This window comes from Triturus cristatus, chromosome 4_2 (genome assembly GCF_964204655.1).
Source record: "Triturus cristatus chromosome 4_2, aTriCri1.1, whole genome shotgun sequence".
NCBI lineage: Eukaryota > Metazoa > Chordata > Amphibia > Caudata > Salamandridae > Triturus > Triturus cristatus.
This window is the reverse complement of record NC_140586.1, coordinates 334,183,787-334,207,899: the sequence shown is the minus strand read 5'-3', so window position 1 is coordinate 334,207,899 and position 24,113 is coordinate 334,183,787. Positions and strand designations below refer to the sequence as shown.

Genomic DNA, 24,113 nt, shown 5'->3' with positions numbered 1-24,113 from the left:
GAAGCTTATAATTATCTCCTATTTAGACTTTTGGATGTTTCCAATACATTTTTGTTGCCCTTGCACTAAGCAATTTATTAGTATTGGCACTTGCTGAATGACAATAAGCCACAGCAGTTTAACAGGAATATCCTGAATTGTCTAAGAGGCAGCAATACATTATTGGGATTTGTCTTATGAATTGTATGTCGAGTTTAAAGGAGATATTTGTAGCCATTTATTTGAAAAAAGTACTAAAAGTTGAGTATCATGGAGTTTAGCTTGACATTCAAATCTTGCAATTATTTCCTTTCTTTAACTGTTGATGTTTAAAATATCAATTATCACTGCATTTGCACTTTCAAATTTGGCACTGAGGTAAACTGCCATATCGTTATGCACTTTCCTTTGTCCATGTTGCTTAATGTGAACGCCATAAATTGAAATAGATTGATGGAGCTCATCATCGTGAACAAGGCTGCGAGATGCAGCCAAGACACGTGGATAAATTAATCATTTACTAAAAAACTAAAATAAATGACTGTTTGAAGTTCCATTACAAGAGTGCCATTTCTTATCCTCACCGGGGATTTGGTCTATTGAATGTATATATATATATATATATGTGTATATATATATATATATATATATATATATATATATATATATGTGTGTCTATATATATATATGTGTCTATATATATATATATATATATATATATATATATATATGAATGCTCGATTGGCATACCCCAAGATTGAGCTGCACTCGAATGCTGGACTTAAGGTGGCAAGCCTTTAATAAACAGTACAGGCAAGATGCTGCTGGTGGATATAATTTGACAGCTGCAGACGCGATACACCTGATGCGTTTCGAATGCAAAATCCATCAGTGGTTTGATTTCGGGACTTCGATATCCAGAATGCTTTGGGGCATTGGACCCGCCCATCTGGGGGCGTACTATGAGCATTAATGGACGGAGAACCGAGCACGCATTTGTGACTGCGACTGCCTCTGAAGAAGAAGGATTTTGCCTTCGAAACGCGTCAGGTGTATCGCGTCTGCAGCTGTCAAATTATATCCACCAGCAGCATCTTGCCTGTACTGTTTATTAAAGGCTTGCCACCTTAAGTCCAGCATTCGAGTGCAGCTCAATCTTGGGGTATGGCAATCGAGCATTCATTTTTGGCGGCGGCCCGCCGTCGAGTTGCACCACCCCGGGAAGAGAGGGGGCCACGCGGCTTGATATATGCATAGCCGTCCTTGTGGAATGCTGACTTCGGATTAAGGCAAACTGTTGGCGGGGGCCCATCTGCGGGCTTGAAAAGAACAGAAATTAGTGCACCATCAGTGGTTTGATTTCGGGACTTCGATATCCAGAATGCTTTGGGGCATTGGACCCGCCCATCTGGGGGCGTACTATGAGCATTAATGGACGGAGAACCGAGCACGCATTTGTGACTGTGACTGCCTCTGAAGAAGAAGGATTTTGCCTTCGAAACGCGTCAGGTGTATCGCGTCTGCAGCTGTCAAATTATATCCACCAGCAGCATCTTGCCTGTACTGTTTATTAAAGGCTTGCCACCTTAAGTCCAGCATTCGAGTGCAGCTCCATCTTGGGGTATGGCAATCGAGCATTCATATATATATATATATATATATATATATATATATATATATATATATATATATATATATATAGTTTAGATGAATACAATTGACAATTGGACAGATGAGAAACTTTTGAGCTGGGACGAGTCGAAATTTTTGAAGAATGAGACACCTACTATACCGACTTTTTACCTCCTCCCTAAAGTTCATAAAAACCCCACGCAACCTCCAGGCAGACCTATAGTTTCCTCAAAAAACAGTCTGTTAGAAAATGTTTCAATGTATGTAGATTTTTTTCTTATCTGAGTATGTTAAAGACTTAACATCGTATATTAGAGATACAAAAGATTTTCTTCAGAAGATTGAGAACATACATTGGGACAAAAACTTTTGGCTTGTCTGTTAAGACGTGGAGAGTCTGTATACTAGTATTAGGCACACTGACGGACTGAAAGCATGCAAACACTTTCTTGGCTCCAGGAGTATACATTTGACTAAACATACCATGATGTTGCTGCAGATGATCGAGCTGTGCCTTGTGGAAAACGTATTTACCTTTAATGGTTCATTATACAAACAAATACAAGGGACTTCCATGGGCACCTGCTTCGCTCCTAGCTATGCCAATCTGTTGGTTGGCTGGTGGGAGAAGCAGGTGCTCTGGGGTGAATTGATGGAACATTGGACAAACAAGGTCAGTATCTGGCTAAGATTTATCGATGACATATTTTTTGTGTGGGAAGGTGGAGAAGATGAACTATTGATGTTTTTGTCAGAACTAAATGGAAATACCCTGAACTTAAAATTCACGATGCAGCATAGCCAAGAAACTGTTGACTTCCTGGATATCAGAGTGACAGTGCGAGATAACAAACTGGAGACTGATTTATTCAGGAAAAGTACTGCGGGTAACTCAGTACTTCACGCAACTAGTTGCCATCCTCAGAATTTCAGGTGGAGCATACCCTTCGGTGAGTTCCTCCGTGCCAAAAGGAATTGCAGCACGGAGGAATCATACGTTAGAAACAAAAGAGATATGTCAGAGAGTTTTCTTGCTAGAGGGTACCCCTACACGATGCTCAAGAGAGGTGAGAAAAGAGCAGATGCTATCACAAGAAGTGAGGCATTGTATAAAGCACCCAAGAGCAAACAAACTGAAATAGGTTCACCTATCAGATTGATTACCACCTTCAATTCACAATCCAATCTCTTCCATCAGATTGTTAGAAAAAGATGGGATATCCTAACTCAAGATAGGATACTGAAACAAAAGCTAGGCCCACACCCAGCAATCACCTACAGAAAAGGCACCTCGATCAAAGACATGATTGTAAGAAGTCACTTCAGCAACATCAAACCAACGTGGTTAGATAGAATAGGAGGGTTCCATCGATGTGGGAAATGTAAAGCGTGCAGCCACAGCGTTAATGTTAAAGAAGTAGTCCTTGAGAGAACTAAGAGAAAGTGGTATATTCGAAAGAATATACAGTGTAGTACAGACTTTGTCATCTATGTGATCACTTGCCCATGTGGCAAGTGGTACATAGGTTCTACCACTTTTCCAGTGAAGAAGAGAATATTGGAACACTGGCGTGCCATAACCAATAAAGACTTCAGTTACAGTACAGCCAGACACTTCCATACTGAACATAATGGAGATTGGACAAAGGCAAAATTATTTGCCCTAGATACCATTACCAAAGACCCTAGAGGAGGGAATAGAATTCAGGCCTTGCGCCGAGCAGAATCTAGGTTTATCCTACAAGCAGGAAGTGTAGCCCCCTTCGGGATGAACAATGATGAAGAGATGCATGTTCATCTGTAGATTGAATGTTGTTGATACATGTAGCCTCAGCCTCTCAGCACCCAGTTACTCCGGTTCCTTGATATAAGGGTTCAGTTCATGTCGAAATTTTCAGTTGCTGTGTGTTTTAATATTAATGACCTGTTCAGTTAACTATGCTAGAGAATCAATTTATGTCTGTATTATAGGCCACTCACATGGACTAAAGAATTTATTTATATGGTTTTGTTCAATATGCATTTTTAGGCCTCTGCTGATGTTATCCATTTATGATATAATACTGACCAAATTGCTGATATGAGTCCCTTCATATTTGAATATTGTTATTGGAATGTGAGTTTTACGTCATACTGTGCCACATGTATTAATACATATTCCCCTTTTATTTTTTGCATCTAGATGGGACCTGGAAGCTTTCAGACACTATCGTTACCGTTAACTGATACGAGCACGGAGTTGTTGGTGGCTTTCATTTACCACCATCTCCTTAAGGGTCATCTTTATTTATTTTTATTATGCACTTTGATCTTTATAGATGTGGTATGAACACAAAGTGGGAATATTGGATAAGCACGTGAATAGAGTATTTCAATCTCCTTTCCTTAATAATTGGGTACTATACCTTGATTGTTTGTGGGACTTGAGAGCAAAGGAATTTATATCTTTTTGCATATTTAAATGAATATTTCTTCAGTGGGAAGCCCGAATATGATTTCACTTACTATAAGTTTGAAAATGTATTTATATAAATACAGCAGAATGAAGAATGTTAATTCTGTATATCTTTATCTATATATGAATATTACAGCGGCTCATTATACAGTTAATGTTTGTTTTTGATTTTTCTAGCCATGTCTAATTGACTTTACGCCATTACGCAGCAATTGGATAAAATATTATTTAGCATTATTTCCTTTTCTTTCTTGAAATAAGAGATCAAATGAATTTACGAGTCTATCTTCTATGTCTTTTATGTCTTTAAATACACTGAACCCGGAACTTATGGTCATGTGACCAAGAGCTTGTGTGCTCGAAACGCGTCTGTTTGCCCGTGAAAGAAATAAAATATTGAAATTGAACTGGATTCGTGTGGCTCGTGCTTGCAGGAGGAAAGGAGGCTGCGAGCTGTCAGAGGATATATATATATATATATACTCCAAAACAGGCACTGACACACTGGATGAATTTTAGAGTTTTATTTAAACAAAAAACGGACCCAAAATAAATTTATATATATATATATATATACTTCTCCAGCTTTCGTCATGGCTACCGCTCACAGGCACAGCGGGTGCTTCCAGTACGCTGTGACGTACTCGCAAAACCACATCATCCCCAAAGGAACGCTGGGCACTCCGTTCTCAATTAGAATTGATATTTTATTATATATTGACAGCGCGTCACCCTGGCTGACAAACGCGTTTCGGCTCCCTGGCCTTTTTCAATGTCAGCAACACATTTCTTGGCATACATACATACATACATACATACCCTTACCTGGCATATACTTACATTTTAGTTGTAAAGACATGCTTGGTAAAGGCATATTCGTGGTAAAGATGTGTGTGATAAAGGCATGCGTGGAAATGGATGGGTGGGTGGTAAAAGTATTGTGTGGTTTTGACTGTTTGGTTAAGGCTAGTCGAAGGCGTCAGCCGAAATGCGTCGGTCGTTTCATTCATTTTTAAATGTTTCTGTGCAGTGAAGAAAATTGGTATGCACTTAATAAAATTGGACTTCACAGTACCTGGCTGCCGAGAATTCTGTGTGCCGCTGTATGGTGGTTCAGGAGGAGAAAGCCGTGGGACGATACATATCTGTATGAAAAATGACCAATTTCCCCCAATTGGGCAGTAATAGACAACCACAACCGTGCATTAGGCCTCTCAGGAAAACTCCTGGCCAGGTCTCATTGTACCGGACTGGCAGTACCAGGCATAAGATGTTTTCCAGGAAGTCTGGAAAGGTGGGGGCTGGTTTTGCAGCAGTGGGGATGGTATTGTTACTGGAGGCCGGTTTTGCAATATCGATCCCCAGTAACAAAAGCAGAAGTGCTTCACACTTCCACCCCCGCCCTCCTTCCGGGGACTGACCCAACAAAATTGACAGGGCAGCTTTGAGTTCCCAGTCCGGCCCTACCTGCAGCACTAATGCCACCACGCCCCTGTCCGTTCCCTCTCGTGGTGTAGGCGTTCCTATTTCTGAACACTATCTCCCCTATCCCAGGGTGCTCAATGTTTCGTATTTGTGTGCTGTGTCCCCTAGTTTCCATTTTTCTACACCTTGTTTCTCCAGCCTCATAACTCTCTATCTCCTGTGTCACTGGATGCTCTCTCATCTCTCTTGATGGTTTCTCTCCACTGTCTCTGTGGGCTCTCTCGCCTGTCTCTACCACCCTTTGCCCTGCCTTTCTAGTTTGACTTTATGGCATTTGTTTGTAATTTTATATAGCACGAATATGGCCTGCGCCAGTTAGACATTAGAGAACTTTACATAAGCATCACATTACATTGCAAAAGGTCATATTCCACCAATCTCCAATCCTCCCAACCCACCCCACTCCAATCTGCCCACTCTAATCCAACCCACTTCAATCCAAAACAATCAGCCCCACTCCAATTCAAAACAATCTGCCGCACTCCAATCTGGCCCACTTCAATCCAAAATAATCTGCCCCACTCCGATCCACTCCAATCTGCCCCACTCCAAAACAATTTTCCCCACTCCAGTCTTCCCTACTCCAATCCAAAACAATCTGCCCCACTCCAATTCAAAGCAATTTGATCCACTCCAATCTGCCCCACTCCAACATTCCCTATGCATTCCAAAACAATCTACCCCTCTCCAATCTGCCCCACTCCAATCCAAAACAACCTGCCCCACTCCAATCTGCCTCACTCTAGTCCAAAGCAATCTACCCCACTCCAATCCAAAACAATCTGCCCCACTTCAATCCAAAATAATCTGCCCACTCCAATCAAAAACAGTCTTCCCCACCCGAATCCGCCCCACTCCAATCCAAAACAATCGGCCCCACTCCCATCCATCCCACTCCAATTTTTCCCACTTTAATCAAAAACAATCTGCCCCACTACAATCTTCCAAAATCCAATCCAAAACAATCTGCCCCATTCCAATCCACCCACTCCAATCTGCCCCACTCCAATTCAGTCCACCTCACCCCATATCCACCCAATCTATCACAATTCACCCCACTCCAATCCACCAAATCCAATCCACCACACTTCCTCCACAATACACCCCGCTCCAATCCAATCCACCCCAGTCCAATCCAAAACAATGTGCTCCACTCAAATCTGCCCCACGCCAATCTGCCCCACTCCAATCAAAAAAAATCTGCCCAACTCATTCCAAACCAATCTGCCCCACTCCAATCCAAAACAATCTGCCCCATCCAATCCAAAACAATCTGCCTCACTCCAATCCAAAACAATCCGCCTCACTCCAATCCAAAACAATCTGCCCCATCCAATCCAAAACAATCTGCCTCACTACAATCCAAAACAATCTGCCCCACTCCAATCATTCCCACTCCAATCTGCCCCACACCAATCCCAAAAAATCTTCCCCACTCCAATCCAAAACAATGCGCCCACTCCAATCCAATCCACCCCACTCCAATCCACATTCCCCCAATTCAATCCACCTCACCCCAATCCAGTCGACCCAAGTCCAATCCAATTCACTCCACTATCCAATCCACCCACTCCATTCCACTTATCGCCACTCCAATCCACCCCAATCCAGCCAAAACCAATCTACCCCTCTCCAAGCCACCCCACTCCAATCCACCACATTCCACCCCAAGCCAATTGCCCTCAATCCAATCCAACCCACTCTATCCAATCCACCTCACTCCAATCCAATCCACCCAACTGCAATCCAATCTACTCCACTTCAATCCACCCCATCCCAATTCAATCCACCCCACTCCAATCCAAGCCACCCCACTGCAATCCAATCTACTCCACTTCAATCCACCCCATCCCAATTCAATCCACCCCACTCCAATTCAGCTCACTCCACCGCACTCCAGTCCACCCCAGTCCAGTCCACCGCACTTTAGTCGGCCACTCTAGTCCAATTCACCCCACTTCACTCAAGTCCACCCCAACCCAATCAATCCACCCCACCCAATCCCATTTCAACCCACCCCAATCCAATCTAATTCACCCCATCCAATCCACCCCCCTCTACCCCAATACAATCCACCCACTCCACTTCAATCCACCCCAATTAAATCAATCCGTCCACCCCACTCCAATCTAATCTATCCCACACCAACTCATTCCACCCAACTTCATTTCACCTCACTCCAGTCCGCCCCAATCCAGTCCAATTCCTCCATTCTACCCCACTCCATTCTATCTCACTCCGGTCCACCTCAATCCAATCCACCCCAATCTAGTCCACCCCACTCCAGTCCACCCCACACTAATCCAAACCACCCGCCCCACTTCAATCCACCCCACTCCAATCCAATCCAATCCACCCCACTCCATTACAGTCCAATCCACACTACTATACTCCAAACCACCCCACCCCAACCAAATCCACCCCACCCCAGTTTAGTCCACCCTGTTCAGTCCAATTCATCCACCCCCACTAATCCAATCCACTCACTCCAATCTTCCCCACTCGTCCAGTCCAACCCCTCCCTCCAATCAAATTCACCCCACTCCAAGCCAATATACTCTAATCCAATCCATCCCATCCCAAACCAATCTAATCCACCCTATCCACCTCACCCCATATCAATCTACCACACCCCACTCCAATCCAATCCACCCTATCCAGTCCACCCACTCCAACCCACTTTATCCCATTCCAGTCCACCCCAATCTACTCCAATCCAGCCCCCTCACTATATCAATCCATTTCAACCCACTCCACCCTATTCCACCCCATGCCACTCCACTCTGCTCTACAACACTGCACTTTGACACTGAACTCTACTCCCCTCTACTCAGCTCTACGACACTATACTCCCCCTACTCCACTCTATGACACTCCATGCCACTATCTTTAAGCCATGCTGAACAGCAGCCATACTGGTGTACAACATGGCAAAAACAATTTGCCAAAGCCATTAGCTCTTGTATGGGAGAAACCTACAGGCTTTGCCAATGCTTGTTCTTCTTTTAGATATTATTCATATCCCCCTCCCACCTGGGTTACCCAGCCTCTTTCTACACCTTCCGTTTCCAGCCTCTGATTTCAGTTATGGAGCATGTCTCCTACTAAAACTTCGGGGTCGGCTTTTCTTTATCATTATCGTCCTCTCATCTCTGCTATAGCTTTTCTCTTCCTTTCTTTTCTAACCGTAACTGGAGCAGGTTTTCTATAATGCTAACATATACCGGGTTTAAGTCCTGTGAAAGTCCACCTCAATCCAATCCACCCCAATCCAGTCCGCCCCACTCCAGTCCAGTCCACCCCATACTAATCCAAACCACCCGCCCCACTTCAATCCACCCCCCTCCAATCTAATCCACCCCATCTAGTCCACCTCACTCCAATCCTCCCCACTCCATTACAGTCCAATCCACACTACTCTACTCCAAACCACCCCAACCCAACCCCAAAAAATAAAGGCGTCATGAAGCGGTCAATGCTGTCCTCCTCATAGCGCTTTTTAGGTCTCGCCTAGGCAGCGCTTGCGCTATCTCTTTGAGACATGCTGTATTGAGGGATTTTTTGAAGCTGCATCCACTCCCGGCCCCTATTTTGTATTGGCTTTTGTGACTGTCCTTTGTAAATGTTGGCTTCTGATTTGTCAATAGGCTTATTAGTCCCTCTTTAGTTACCTCCCTGTCTCCTGTTGTTACCTCCCATCAGGACTGGCCTTTGTACATGTGTTCTAACTCGGGAGGTTTCATTAGCCCTTCTTAGAACTATTTCCTTAATCTCCACAGCACTCACCAGACGCCAGCTTCAGTAATGGCGTCCGTTTCCTAACAATCATTGCACGACTTTTCTTTTTTACAATGTATTTACTTTTATTTAACTAAGTAACAATAGCTGCCGTACGGGTATGCACAGCTTGCAAACTCTTTGTCGCTTTGTCGTGTTTTAGTAACTTAGCGCGGCACCGCTTAATGGGCGTCGTGCTATAACTTATTTATTTATGCAGACCTCTGCATTTTCCCCCTTTTAAATTAACAGCAGTAGCGCACAGTCAACACTGGCGCCCGCAGCCCCCTGCCACCCCCGGGCACCACGCTTTAGGTTTCAGCGAGGCACCCGCTTTTACATTAACAGGGGCAAACAGTCAACAATGGCGCCCGCAGCCAGACTTCCGGCCGCCCTGCGCCTATCTATAGATCAGCTCGCCGTATTGCGCTCCATGTCCTGTTTTTACTTTACCGGTGGCCGCACCCCATACTTTAGCCGAGCTGCATGTAAACAAAGGGGCGTGGACGCCATTTAATTGAAAGCGCGTATGGGGCGCTTTTACAAAAAAAAAAAGTTGTTTGTGAAGTTCACAAACAAATGCTTTTTTTTGTAAAAAACGCCCCATGCCACACTTTCACTTTAATGGCGGCTACGCCACTTTCTTTACATGCAGCTCGGCTAAGGAACGGGGCGCGGTCGCCGGTAAAGTAAAAGCAGGACATGGAGCGCAATACGGCAAGCTCGCTGTTAACGTTTTTTACAGAAAGCAAGTTCTTTAGATTTTTAGTGTTTTTCTCTTTATTTGTTTATTTTTAGGAAAACAGTTTGTCTACTTGAGGTATCGTAGATGCTGAATAAACACAGGTACCATAGGCCCCTCATTCAGGCGCATAGATTAGGACAAAGAGCTGCGAACAGTAACAGCACAATTTTGTGCGCGTCACAAGGAATCCGCTCCTGCCTGCCTGCCTAAAAACCTCTGTAGTTCTTTAATTTGCTGTCGGAGCATGATTGCATCAAGCTGCGCTGCAGCCTTCACAGATAGAGAAGAAAGACACAACCGCAAGAAGAGTTGGACTTAAGAAAAAAAAGAGCAGAAGATATTAATTTCAAACTGTAAAATGTAATGCAGCCTCCTCTCTTCAGCATGCGCACTTGGTTTGTGAATGTGTTCGTGCTCCATCCCCTCGCTCTGATACCCTACCTGCACAGTTAGATGGATGAATGAAACCGCCCACCATGCTTTCTCATGCCATCACAGCGAGGCACCGGCAGCCCTTTGGTATGTAGAACAAGCATTGGCATAGCCAATAGGTCTCGCCTTTGGGACCTTATAAGTGTTTAGCCATGCAACAGTTGCATAACTAAATACTCATAAGGTCCCAAAAGCAAGACCTATTGGCTATGCGATCACGATCAAACATCAAAGCGGCCTTGCGGCCGCGAAAGTGAAAGTAATCGCGGTAAAGCGCGGCGCCCGCGCACATGCACTGTAGCGCTAGGCTGGCCTGGTAGCACTTTTTGGAGCCCTCTCAATAAGTCTCGCCAGACCAGCGCATGCGCTGGGTCAGGCGAGTCCTAAAAATCATCTGTATTTCAGTTTATTAATCTCTCTGATTAATTAGCAGTGCACCAGCTAATAATGCGTGCTGTGAGGTTAAAGCAGGTACATATACAGTTTGCTTACAAATTAAGGACTATTCCCAAGTTTTCCTCAAACTTTTTTGGATCAAATCCATCACTGTATGTTTAACTATTATCATACGCCACCAAAGTTATGTGTTTTTTTTTTATGTAAAATGTAGTCAAGATAAAACAAGCACTGTTATAGCCAATAGGTCTCGCCTTTGGGACCTTATAAGTGTTTAGTTATCCAGCACAATATCCTTGGTGCAACAACATCAACTGTTGCATGGCTAAACACTTATAAGGTCCCAAAAGCGAGACCTATTGGCTATGCCAATGCTTGTATTCTCAACTTCTGACCAGAGACTGTCACAACATGCTTTAAAAATGCAGCATTTCTCTAGGAGTTCAAAAACATTTTGGGAGAGAGCAATGGTGGTGCAGGCATTACTGGTGCATAAGTGTTAAGTCAGAAGTTGTGGAAGCTGAAATTGTCCAAGCCATCTCCCTTCCACAGGGTGTCCTGTGACACTATTACAATGAAAGACAAAGAATGGATGCGCCTGTTGGAAGGAAGTTGAGAGTCAGTGCTGATGAAATGACCGAAACAACCTGAAAATAATGTTGCCATTCCAGGCAAAGTAAATGAAAGTGTGCCAACAATTATAACCTCTGTTAGCTTAATATTTTTAAAATCAAACACATGACAGCGCTATGCTGTCCCTGAAGATTCTGGGAGTGAGGAAGCAGTATATTGGTGTTGATTTTGAATTGGTACAGAACTTTGTTTCATTGCAACTAAACTGATGCATTTGAGTACTTTTGATGTATGATAAGTGTTTTCCTCTTTATCCACTTTACCCTCTCTCCAGTTAAAAACTTTGTATAAAGTGAATGCCTTTTACTAAGTAGAGTTTTTTTAAAGCGCACAGAACTGAGTTTTCTTTCCGTTCTTCATTAGTTGCGCCTGACAAATATTTTTCTAAACCCCCTTCCCCAGCCTACCCAGTTTTGCATAGTATGAAGCTGGCATAGTTTTTAGAAATAAAAAAGAAGCAGAAAGGGAGCCTGTTCCCACTGTGACACATAGCCTTAAGGCCGCCCTTACTGACAAATCTTCATATCTTCATATATGGCCCAATGCTTAATTTGGTTTCCAGTGCTCGAAACTGGCAATTAATTGTCAGCACCCTCGCTTGGGACAGCCTGCCACAAGGTGTTGCTGTGCGGCTAATGTAGAGTTAACCACAACAACAGTTGAATATTAATTCAATATACATTAAAAATGACTATTACCTGCCGCCCAACCCTATCTTATAGCTTTGGGGGCCTGAAATAGTCTGAATTGCCGCACTTGTAGGAGTGTGATGGTTAGTACTTGTGTTGGTACTGTCGTTGGCAGCATGGCAGGAAAAATGTGTGGTGCAAGCTGCAGTGACCTCCTGGCGAGAGCCCTGGCACTTATTTTTATTTTACAAATTAAGTACTGATATGCGGATATCCTCAGAGAACCGAAACATATCCCTTCCCTATGCTAGAACTCCTATGACAGAACCCACGATCAAGGCTGATTTATGGATGTCTCTATAACACAAGAACATGGTAGCTGTTATCTTTTATATTGCATCTTTGTGAAACAGAAAATGTGTTTTGAAAATAGGACTACATAATACTGGCAAGCGCAGTAGTTAACTAGTAATTTGTATCTTTATCTTTTGTTGATATCTGTAATTGACAGAGATAAGTTATTCCTGTGAATTATGGAATAGAAATTCATAGGGATGATCATAATTTCTGTGAAATATGGGTTTTGAAATCACTGCTGAAAAGACATTATAATTGTGATCCGAAACCTAAAAAATCTATTATTCTCACCATTTACAGGTAGCTACGACACAATAATACTGCCCAAATTCACATCTTGTGCACCTGCCTGCTGTAATCTCTGCGCATAGCTATGCATAGCAGGCACTGAGGACAGTTACCCTGCTGCCAGTACCCATTGAGCATGGGTGTCAGCTGGAAGCATGGGCACTGGCCACAGGGAATGATCTTCACCAACACTCTTGGAATACAGCCCCTACTTGGAGTAGTCATTGGGCACAGTCTACGACCAGTGGTTTTATCCATCAGACCCAACATACTTATGATACATGCATTTCAAACGTGTCAGATTTTGGCAAATGTTGGTCATGTCGGGAACGGAGTCTAATACACTTTACTGATTTTTGGTCACTCCACTATGCATCTCCAGTGCCCATCAATTCTTCTTCATGACCCTCCCACACCCAGTATCCAGGCCTGCTTAGGATCTATGAACACAGCATCTGTGATGCATACCTCACCCTCACTCAGCTGTTCCTTGCGGTGGCTTCCAACGGGTGGCCTCTGGTGTCTGGACCAGGTTTCGAAAGGAACTCGAGGCTCCCTGCAGGATTGCTGAGCACCGCACAGTAATGCGTTTAGGTTGCATATTTAATAATGCATCGTTGCTTGCCAGGTATGCATATTATTTTCCCTGCCATAGCATCAAAAAATGCCAATCATGAGACGTCTGTCTCATCATAGAGGCAGACTTTCTCTTTTAAGTCTGTCTTCTGTGACCTCTTGTCGCTGATAAATTGGAGCCTGACCTCAATGTTTATTAAATCTCTCAGTTTTTGATTTGAAAGAACTGGCACCCTACACGCACCTCTTCCTAAAACACGCTCTTTGCCCCTCGACCCTGCGGACAACGCCCAGAGTCTGTCTTTCATTTCTATCCCTGGTACCCGCATTATATTGCATCATATTGCCTGGAGTACCGCATTAAAAGAGAGAAGCAGAAACACTCGCTGCGAGGTTTTTATACCCGCCAGAATTCTCAGCTTCATAGCCATGGCAAGATCCCAGTCATTGGTTCTTGCTGAAATGCCATATGAGGGAGCGCCTTTTGTGCAAACACAAGTCCTATCTGAAATATAAATCGCGCCCTCGCCATCTGCGCGAGCTGCTGGTGTTGCAAAATTAATGTGCTAATGAAATCACAATTTTCTCTGAAGTGGTGGATGCTGCATCCGAGAAGGACTTGTCTGAACTTTGGTGTCTCGTGAAATATAATTAGTGTGATTTTTTGTGTGCACTTCATTAGCTTGGCAGCTCCATTTAACACAAAAAAAGAACCAATGCCAGTGCCAGCGAGGCAACAATAGTAACACAGCGGGAGCAAAGCAGACAAGTTGACAAGGGAGAGCGAGGGTGAGATAGGCAGTGGAAGAACAAGCGCTTGCAGCCACGCTAATTACAAACAGATGGCCCCTGCGCGCCTCTGCTCGCTCCCGCAAGTTGGATGCTGCCACATGCACGCGTGTGTGGAAAAGAGCAGACCAATTTCTAAAGGTCATCTCCTAGGGCATCGCATGCGCGCTGCGCTAGGATCGACCTAAAAAGAAATAATTCATTTTGCACTCAAGAAACATTTTAACTGTTACTCGTGAGCACCTGATTCTCTGCAATATCACATCGGAAGCACGTTCTATGGGCATCTTCTGATAAAAAACAGTCCCAGCGAAACGCTCTTTCCAGGCGCACCTTAAACACTTGTTTCTGACATCTGCAGTGATTTGCAGCCAGGTTTTAAGTTTGAGTCCTGGCAAGGGCAACCTGACCCCCATGCTTTCTGCATCAAATAAATTCAATCCCATCAAATTTTCCTGTAGGTCTCAAACTTCAGAGAAAGTTTCCTCTTTAAGTGACAGTAAGGATGTTTTTCATGACAGACAAATATGGAATGAATGGATACGCTGTGTTTGTGCATGTGGACATCCCCTGATACACGCCTCGCTAGGGAAATGATGTCCTGACCTATATCACAAACGCCTTTGTTTATTATTATTGATTTAAACTGTTATCTGGTGCTATTTACATATAAATATGATTACTTAGTCCTCATGAACATCAGCTCGCTTCTTAATCCGTATTTCATATGACATGTGTCTAAAAGTCTACAGAATTTTTAATAATTCCAAAGCTTAATTTAGACTTCTCTTGGGAGATGATGGAGACCTAACGGGCACTGGAATGCATCCTTAAAAAAGGACAATTAATATCTGTCGCTTATAGTGTCTGTCACTAAGTGCTGTACATAGCAATGGTGAGAAACAGAACCCGTGCTATGATAAGGGAGTGGGTGAAGTGAAGGGAGAGGGTGTGCATTGCATGCAACAGGTCAGAGTACAGTCCCTTTTGAACAGTCATTTTTACTGTTAAAATCTGTCATGTTCTCTATACTAGTGTCCTGAGCGTCTGTCTCGAAAAAACACATATCTTCAAGGTCCTGGCACCCTTTTGCCTGGCAGTCACCACTGATGATCTTTAGCAAGACCACTTCCGAGTGCCATAGTTTTTGTACCGCAGAATATGCCACGCTGCAAGCTCATCTGTTTATCTAACTGCACATTGGGTTGCAAGTCTGGCTGCTGCAAAGTGATGGGCATTGCAGTTGTCTCTGCCTCTTCCCCTGGTTAACACTTATCTGTTGGCTGCCATACTGCCACTTTTTCAGAAGCACAGGCTGGCACTTCCTCTGGGGCCTTCTATCAGCAGGTTGTGGTTCACTGTGTAAAAGATTGAGGAAACGCTTTTTAATTCCATCTGTTGCCCATGCCAATCTGCACTATAGTCTAGGATAGGCTACTGCACATCAAGGTGGTGGCTCCCTTGTACAGTGCACACGATGGCCACTGTCTTTCCTCCTGGAGAAGCAACATTTGCTCAATTTTCACATAGCATAACCGGGCTTCCTGCCCCAGGGAAACGTTGCCGCTCTTCGTGGTGGTTGGCCTTCTTTGCACCATATGCAATATAAAAAAATATAGTAACAAAAGAAAGATCATAAATTACCTTGGAGAGGGCTTTTTGTCACCAGGTGTACTCTGTATGGCATAAATATATGTTTCCCCTAAGTTGTATGAGAGACAGTTCCTTTTCCACTGCAACACCAGCTGCCTAATGTAGATTACCACTCATTCCATGGAAGGACCTTAACAGGAAGGGCTACATGATTCAACTTTGGCTTGAAGGGCCTTGTAGCCAGCTGGGCCGCCTCTAAGAGGCTGCCAGTACTGCCATGTCAAACAAACAGCCTGCTCTTGTCACCATCTTGTCCCCTTTAGAAGAGGTGATTCATCGGCTAAAATAGTTTCATGGAAGTTAGTGGTATGAGAGACATCTGAAGGTGGGACACATTCCCCTCGGCAAAACTGGCCGTCATGCAAACTGAAAACTGAATTCCATTAGCAGGACCATCTATGACACAGCAACATGTGTATCTCTTCCCTCTGACTCTTCCCCCTCCACTCTACTCATCCCAAACATGCTCCTGCTGCTGTGATCTCCAAATAAACACTTTCTAGACCCTTCTTTCGTCTATCCCTCCACTATCGTTTTCGATCCAACTAACAAACTCACATGTCCAAATTAATTTCGTATTTCCCTATACTAATTCACCACTAATCCTGTTTGGGTTTCGGAGTAGCGTGCTACTCCTCGAAAAACACTTTAATGCTATATCAGGGATACCAATCGCTATATGAATGCACACCAATGCACTATCCTTTTCAACTCATATAACAGACTCACATGTCCACCGCTCAAATAAATTTCATATTTCCCTATAATAACTCGCCGCTAATCCTTTTTAGGTCCCAGAGTAGCGTACTACTTGCTAAAAAGCGCTTCGATGCCTCGTCAGTAGCTGTAAGGGCGATATAAATGCTGTTACAATTACAATAGTAATTCCGAGATTTGCAGTGCTTTAAACCAACAGAGCAGCAGTTTTACGAAACCAGCATTTGCAATGCAATAGGTCTCACATCACTGAAAGTTTCATCTATTTGTGTTGCAAATGATAAAGTTTGTTATTACAGTTCTTTTTGTCAAGAAATATCCCAGCAGTAGCATAAGTAAATAAAATAAAATCCATACATCAAGAAAAAATTGCAGTACCACAAGCTGTTACTAGCTGTCCCTGAAGAGTTGTAAAGGGACCACTGTTAGCCACATATGGTACTGCATCCTTAATGCAATTATAAAGAGAAAGATTGCAGATGTTTCCATTTGTTTTTATTTGAAGTGAGATTTTTGTACGCTTGAGTGAGTTTTAAAACTACACCATTGTTTTAATAGTGCATTTTTTTAACGCAAGGTAACAAAAATCTCACTTTCAATAAAAACAAATGGAAACGTATGCTCAGCTGCAATCTTTCTCTTTATTATTGCATTAAGGGTGCAGTACCTTATATGGCTAATAGAAGTCCTTTTACAACTCCACAGGGACACCTAGTATTAGCCCATAGTACCACACCCTTACCTTTTTTCGTGGATTTTCTCTAATTACTTATGCTACTGTTGGGATATTTGTTAACAAAAAATAAAAATAAAAGAAACGTTATTATGTGCAACGCCAATAGCTCAAAATTTCAGTAACGCGAGACCTATTGCATTGTAAATGCTTGTTTTCCTTACTTTCAGTCATGTGACACAGCGGCCGCTCTGCTGTGCAACATTGGTAAAACAAACATTGACAAGACTAATAGATCTCCTATAGGTGGGGCCTCTTGGCTCTGCCAATGCTTGTTTCTACTTCAGGGTGTTGACTCCATTGACTCGGCATGCCTCAATGTTGTCTCCCTGTTTCTCTGCAGCTTCCCTCTCGTCTCTGTATGCTTTTTAGGTCTTGTGCCTAGCGTTGCAGTGCGCCGCACTGCTCGCGCAGCCGCGCAGCGAGAGACCTCCTGTAGGGTGTTCCGAAAGCTTACAACACACTCATGCATGTGCTTTTGTTTTCATCAGCTGCTATTGGATTTAGAGTGCATCTTTGTAAAAAAGGCAGCATGCCATTGGTGAAAGGCGTGTGAATTTCCCAGCTTCTTTCCAAATGTATCCGCCCATTTCCCAGTGGTGTCTGTTCCACGCAGCAGCGGAACAGACAACAGGCTCCCTCGTCCCCGCTCCTGTGGTGCGCGCGCACCACTGGTTTCGATTCCCGGCCCCGCTCCTCAGTGGTGCGTGTGCACCACTGGTTTCGATTCCCTGCTTGTTGTATTTGCGGTCAGCGGTGCCTTCAGACCCCTCCCGCCTCCCACCACAGCATGCCGAAGCGCCTTTATGTATTTGCGGTCAGCGATGCCTTCAGACCCCTCCCGCCTCCCACCACAGCATTCCGAAACTTTTAAAAGAAAGCTTTGTGCACCGAGTTAGCAAAATGATCCATGGTGCTCGAACTTCAGAGCGCTTATTTTGCAGTCGAGGCTGCCATTCCTGCTTTTTATTGAGTCCCGCTTAAAAGTGTCTTTACACATCGACGTCGCCCCGCTCTGGGATCGCCACGCACACCACCCCAGCTATTTCGGGAACTCTGCTCGCAACAGGTGCTGCTGCTGTACTCAGCAGTGGTCGCCCTCTCACATGCATGATCTCAGTCACACACTGAACCCAGGCAGGAAATATGCGCGCATCTAGCACTCTGAAGGGTCATAGACATAAGCCTTCCCACTTTTCCTATGCTAGTGTGCGGGTGGCAAAAGAGTACTTCCAGTAGAACATACACTGTAATCGCAACTTTTCTATTCATAGCGCCTAAAATCCTATTCATAAATAATTCCCGAGGAGATAAAACGAGCGCTTCGGGAAAGAAGAGCAACTAACTGCAGCATGAACAACAGCCCCTGGTAGCCTGGATAGCGCCAACCACAACGCTTAGGCTGTATATGGGCGCTGCAGAAGGACAGAATAAGAAAGCAGGTTACAAGAGAGTTAAGAATGTGCTGAGGACGTTGTTGGTGGGGGGGTAACATTAGTTGCTTGTTTGGCCCGTATATCACTGCAAAATGCTAAATTGGAACCAAAAGGTGGGGTCTTGTGGGAGAGGGAACGGAAACGAAGCAAGGGAGGGTATAGACCACCCTGTGGAGATCCAAGGAAGAGGTTACCCCTTCTGGCACTACCTGTGATTGAGATCACGTCACTGTGCGCCCACGTTCCTTATTTATAATTTTGACTCTTAACACTTTTTTTTATTATTATTGTGGGGAGGGTAGGTGGGCTCCGATGTCACTACTCCACTACGGGAAACATCGTTTACATCGCATTCAGTACAACGCGATGCTGTTACATCGCGGTCGTTACAACGAACGCGATGTAACCACGCGATGCCATTACAACGCAAGTCTTTACATCGACTTGCGCTAGATGGCGTGCTAACATTACAAATAGTGTAGTTTACTATCCCAACACCTTCCCTACTGTTAAGTGGACTGGAGTTGGAATAGTAAATTACGCTTTTCTAATGTTAGCACGCCATCTAGCGCAAGTCGATGTAAAGACTTGCGTTGTAATGGCATAGCGTAGTAACATCGCAGTCATTGTAACGAATGCGATGTAATTGCACGCGTTGTAATGACTCGCGTTGTTACATCATACATCCCTCGTCTACTCGACTGCCTTTCAGACGCAGTCGTGCTCCTACGACTCATCTCTCTGAAGGCTGGGAGGAGGTCAGTCACCTCCCGACCTCTGCCCTCGGACTATCCCTTCCGTCAGAAAGTGCCGGGCACTTTCCCTGTAGTTCTAGACCCCCGCCACGTCTCACATTCCCGGCCTCCTGCTCTCCGCAGCCCCGTCTGTGCCTCCAACTGCCCCCGGCCAGTGCTCACACTGAAGCTTAACCCCTTCAGTGCCACGCCCTTTCCCCGCCCTGTGCCGGGCGTTGCATTAGCGGGCGGGGTTCATGACGAGATAGTCTCGTCATGGGCACAGCGCAACCGCGCTCCATGACGAGACCATCTCGTCATGGGCACTGAAGCGGTTAACACCCTCCCTCGTGCTGTGGTAAACACACACTGCAGACGCGCACGGCTTGTGCACGACAACGACAAAGGGGGTGCCAGGCAAAGCTCGTGAATTCTGCATAACCAATGCTATGGCTGGACAGTAGCAATTATCCTACCTGGAAACTCGATTGAAGTTCGGAAATATGTAATTAAGACCGTCACGAATTTCTTTTGTCAACAGTTACGCCCCGTCAGCCTTGTTTCCCCTGTCAGCCTTGTTTCCCCCTTTATTGTTTATTAGACAATTATCTTAATCCAGATTTTAACTCAGAGGCGCAACTAGACCCAAATTTCGGGGGGGGGGGGAGGGGCTAAGGAAAAATTTCGGGGGGGGGGCTGAATCTTTAAGCAATAGTCAGAGTGGAGCTGCAGGGGCTCTTAGAAGGGGTGAAACAACAGCAAGGCCTCATTAACATGCAAATGGTCTTTTAAAGACTTGTGAAGTGCTCGGGTGCGGCTGTGTGCGTGCCCGAAAAGCTGTCTCATCTCGGGCTGCCACACACGGGGGGGGGGGGGGGGGGGGGCTGAAGCCCTTTGAGTCAATGGATGTTGCGCGCCTGCTCTAAGTGCACCGTGACTTTGCTTTATAATTAGTTTGTCAAATATTTCTGCTCTCAGTTGTGTGTCACAGTTTTGTTCCTGCTTTTTATAGTTTTCATGTAGCCCCCTGTCGCTTAATGGCTACTGCACAGGTATTTTAGAAGTAAGGTTGCACGTGATGAAAGAGACAGCAGGGCAGAATGTGGCTGCATTGTTGAGGAAACTTGTCGTTCTGGATTTATAGCTATAAGCAGGGCCGCTGAAATTATAAGATTGTGACATTTTTCCCATAATTACGGATCTTGCACATTTTCCACTTATTTCAAAAATGTTATGCATGCTAGAAAACTTAACAAAATAGTGTTTCTCGCATAAACAGATCAGATGTATCTAACTGGCAGCAAAATGAATGGTACGCAGTTCATAATAATTTGGAAAAGTGAACCGCCTTTATGTATTTGCGGTTAGCGGCGCCTTCAGACCCCTCCCACCACAGCATGCCGAAGCGCCTTTCTGTGTCGCATTATTGTAAGTTTGGACTATTGGCGTTGCATTACTATTAGCAACGCCAATCAGTAATGCGAGACCTGTTGCATTGCAAATACTTGTTCCGGTTTACGACGCTCTATTTCAGGTCTCTAAGCCCTCCTCCTTCTCTGGAACGTCTCTCTCTGGATGCTGCCTCCTGTCCCCGGACACTGTTTCCCAAGCGTGGGGGACCCTCTCTAGCCTGTCTCTCTTACTGGTCTCTGGATGCCTACTCCTGGCTCGGACGCTCTCTTACCGGTGTCCGGACCCTACCTGCCTCTGGGCCTTTTCTCATGTCTCCGGACACTCTCGGTGTACCGTCTCTGGATCCACTCTCCCGTCTCTTGACATTCTCTCCCTTGTCTCTGGAGCCTGTTGCTTAATCTGTAGAAGCCCTCTCAGACTCCCTGGTGTCCCTCCCTACCCTGTCCCCGAGGAATGCACTTACCTTCTCCTCGGCGACGTAGTGGCCTCTCTCAGGCAGCGCTGTCTCTGAAGCTCCCGAGTGAATTGTACATAGCGCCTCGTTCTGACGAAAATCCGAGACATTATTGTCCCTGCAGTGACAACTGAGAGAAACCACACACGAGAATCCCAGCCAGGCGCCTCTTTATAGCACCCTAGCAAGGCGCCCTGCCCATCCCTACCTCCTGTTCCTTTTCACAGGTACCTCCCAGCTGTCAATCCAATGTTTCTGCCTCCCCCAACTCCCACCCGCCCCCTCCTGCCTCACTGTTTGCTTTCGTCTGAAACTCGGGCAAAGGTGTCTGAACTTTGACCGACTTAGCAGGATCCGCTGGGGCCTCTTGTACCTTTGACACCACCACTCCCCACAGCCAATATACCATCACACTCTCCCATGGCTCGATGTCAAAACAGAGGCTTTTTAAAGGTAGTTATATTATTACAACTGACGAATATGGGGGGTATGACTCGCTGTGTTTAGGTGGGGTGCAGGGTATGGTCTGTGGTTGTGCTCTCAGCTGCAGGGCGAGTATGACTTGCTGGGCTTAGGTGGGGTGCATGGTATGGTCTGTGGTTGTGCTCTCAGCTGCAGGGTGAGTATGAATTACTGGGCATGGGGGAGTGCAGGGTATCTGTCTGTGGTTTTGCTCTCAGCTGCAGGATGAGGATGAATTACTGGGCACGTGTGGGGTGCAGGGTATGGTCTGTGGATGTGCTCTCAGCTGCAGGGTGAGTATGACTTGCTGGGTTTAGGTGGGGTGCAGGGTATGGTCTGTGGTTGTGCTCTCAGCTGCAGGGTGATTATGACTTGCTGTGTTTAGGTGGGGTGCAGGGTATGGTCTGTGGTTGTGCTCTCAGCTGCAGGGTGAGTATGACTTGCTGGGCTTAGGTGGGGTGCAGGGTATGGTCTGTGGTTGTGCTCTCAGCTGCAGGGTGAGTATGAATTACTGGGCATGGGGGAGTGCAGGGTATGGTCTGTGGTGTTGCTCTCAGCTGCAGGATGAGGATGAATTACTGGGCACGTGTGGGGTGCAGGGTATGGTCTGTGGATGTGCTCTCAGCTGCAGGGTGAGTATGACTTGCTGGGCTTAGGTGGAGTGCATGGTATGGTCTGTGGTTGTGCTCTCAGCTGCAGGGTGAGTATGACTTGCTGTGTTTAGGTGGGGTGCAGGGTATGGTCTGTGGTTGTGCTCTCAGCTGCAGGGTGAGTATGACTTGCTGTGCTTAGGTGGAGTGCATGGTATGGTCTGTGGTTGTGCTCTCAGCTGCAGGGTGAGTATGACTTGCTGGGCTTAGGTGGGGTGCAGGGTATGGTCTGTGGTTGTGCTCTCAGCTGCAGGGTGAGTATGAATTACTGGGCATGGGGGAGTGCAGGGTATGGTCTGTGGTTTTGCTCTCAGCTGCAGGATGAGGATGAATTACTGGGCACGTGTGGGGTGCAGGGTATGGTCTGTGGATGTGCTCTCAGCTGCAGGGTGAGTATGACTTGCTGGGTTTAGGTGGGGTGCAGGGTATGGTCTGTGGTTGTGCTCTCAGCTGCAGGGTGAGTATGACTTGCTGTGCTTAGGTGGGGTGCAGGGTATGGTCTGTGGTTGTGCTCTCAGCTGCAGGGTGAGTATGACTTGCTGGGCTTAGGTGGAGTGCAGGGTATGGTCTGTGGTTGTTCTCTCAGCTGCAGGGTGAGTGTGAATTACTGGGCATGGGTGGGTGCAGGGTATGGTCTGTGGTTGTGCTCTCAGCTGCATGGTGAGTATGACTTGCTGGGTTTAGGTGGGATGCAGGGTATGGTCTGTGGTTGTGCTCTCAGCTGCACGGTGAGTATGACTTTCTGGGCTTAGGTGGGGTGCAGGGTATGGTCTGTGGTTGTGCTCTCAGCTGCAGGGTGAGTATGACTCGCTGGGCTTAGGTGGGGTGCAGGGTATGGTCTGTGGTTGTGCTCTCAGCTGCAGGGTGAGTATGACTTACTGGGCTTAGGTGGAGTGCATGGTATGGTCTGTGGTTGTGCTCTCAGCTGCAGGGTGAGTATGACTTGCTGGGCTTAGGTGGGGTGCAGGGTATGGTCTGTGGTTGTGCTCTCAGCTGCAGGGCGAGTATGAATTACTGGGCATGGGTGGGTGCAGGGTATGGTCTGCGGTTGTGCTCTCAGCTGCAGGGCGAGTATGAATTACTGGGCATGGGTGGGTGCAGGGTATGGTCAGTGGTTGTGCTCTCAGCTGCAGGGTAAGTATGAATTACTGGGCATGGGTGGGTGCTGAGTATGGTCTGTGGTTGTGCTCTCAGCTGCATGGTGAGTATGACTTTCTGGGCTTAGGTGGGGTGCAGGGTATGGTCTGTGGTTGTGCTCTCAGCTGCAGGGTGAGTATGACTTGCTGGGCTTAGGTGGAGTGCAGGGTATGGTCTTTGGTTGTTCTCTCAGCTGCAGGGTAAGTATGAATTACTGGGCATGGGTGGGTGCTGGGTATGGTCTGTGGTTGTGCTCTCAGCTGCATGGTGAGTATGACTTTCTGGGCTTAGGTGGGGTGCAGGGTATGGTCTGTGGTTGTGCTCTCAGCTGCATGGTGAGTATGACTTACTGGGCTTAGGTGGGGTGCATGGTATGGTCTGTGGTTGTGCTCTCAGCTGCAGGGCGAGTATAAATTACTGGGCATGGGTGGGTGCAGGGTATGGTCAGTGGTTGTGCTCTCAGCTGCAGGGTGAGTATGAATTACTGGGCATGGGTGGGTGCAGGGTATGGTCTGTGGTTGTGCTCTCAGCTGCAGGGTGAGTATGACTTG

The 24,113-nt window shown here is 45.8% G+C and overlaps 1 protein-coding gene across 2 annotated transcripts in view; it reads right to left on the bottom strand.

Moving 5' to 3' along the window:
- Positions 1-21,590, bottom strand: part of HMGCS2 (3-hydroxy-3-methylglutaryl-CoA synthase 2) — a 57,963-nt gene extending 36,373 nt beyond the window's left edge. The window contains exon 1 of one of the 2 annotated variants that reach the window (XM_085601717.1): positions 21,323-21,590. In XM_085601717.1, the coding sequence (XP_085457843.1) occupies positions 21,323-21,423 (101 nt within the window). In that variant the 5' untranslated portion in view covers positions 21,424-21,590. The remainder of the gene's footprint in view (positions 1-21,322) is intronic. The other variant, XM_085601718.1, reaches the window with a different exon arrangement.
- Between the last annotated feature and the right edge of the window lie 2,523 nt (positions 21,591-24,113).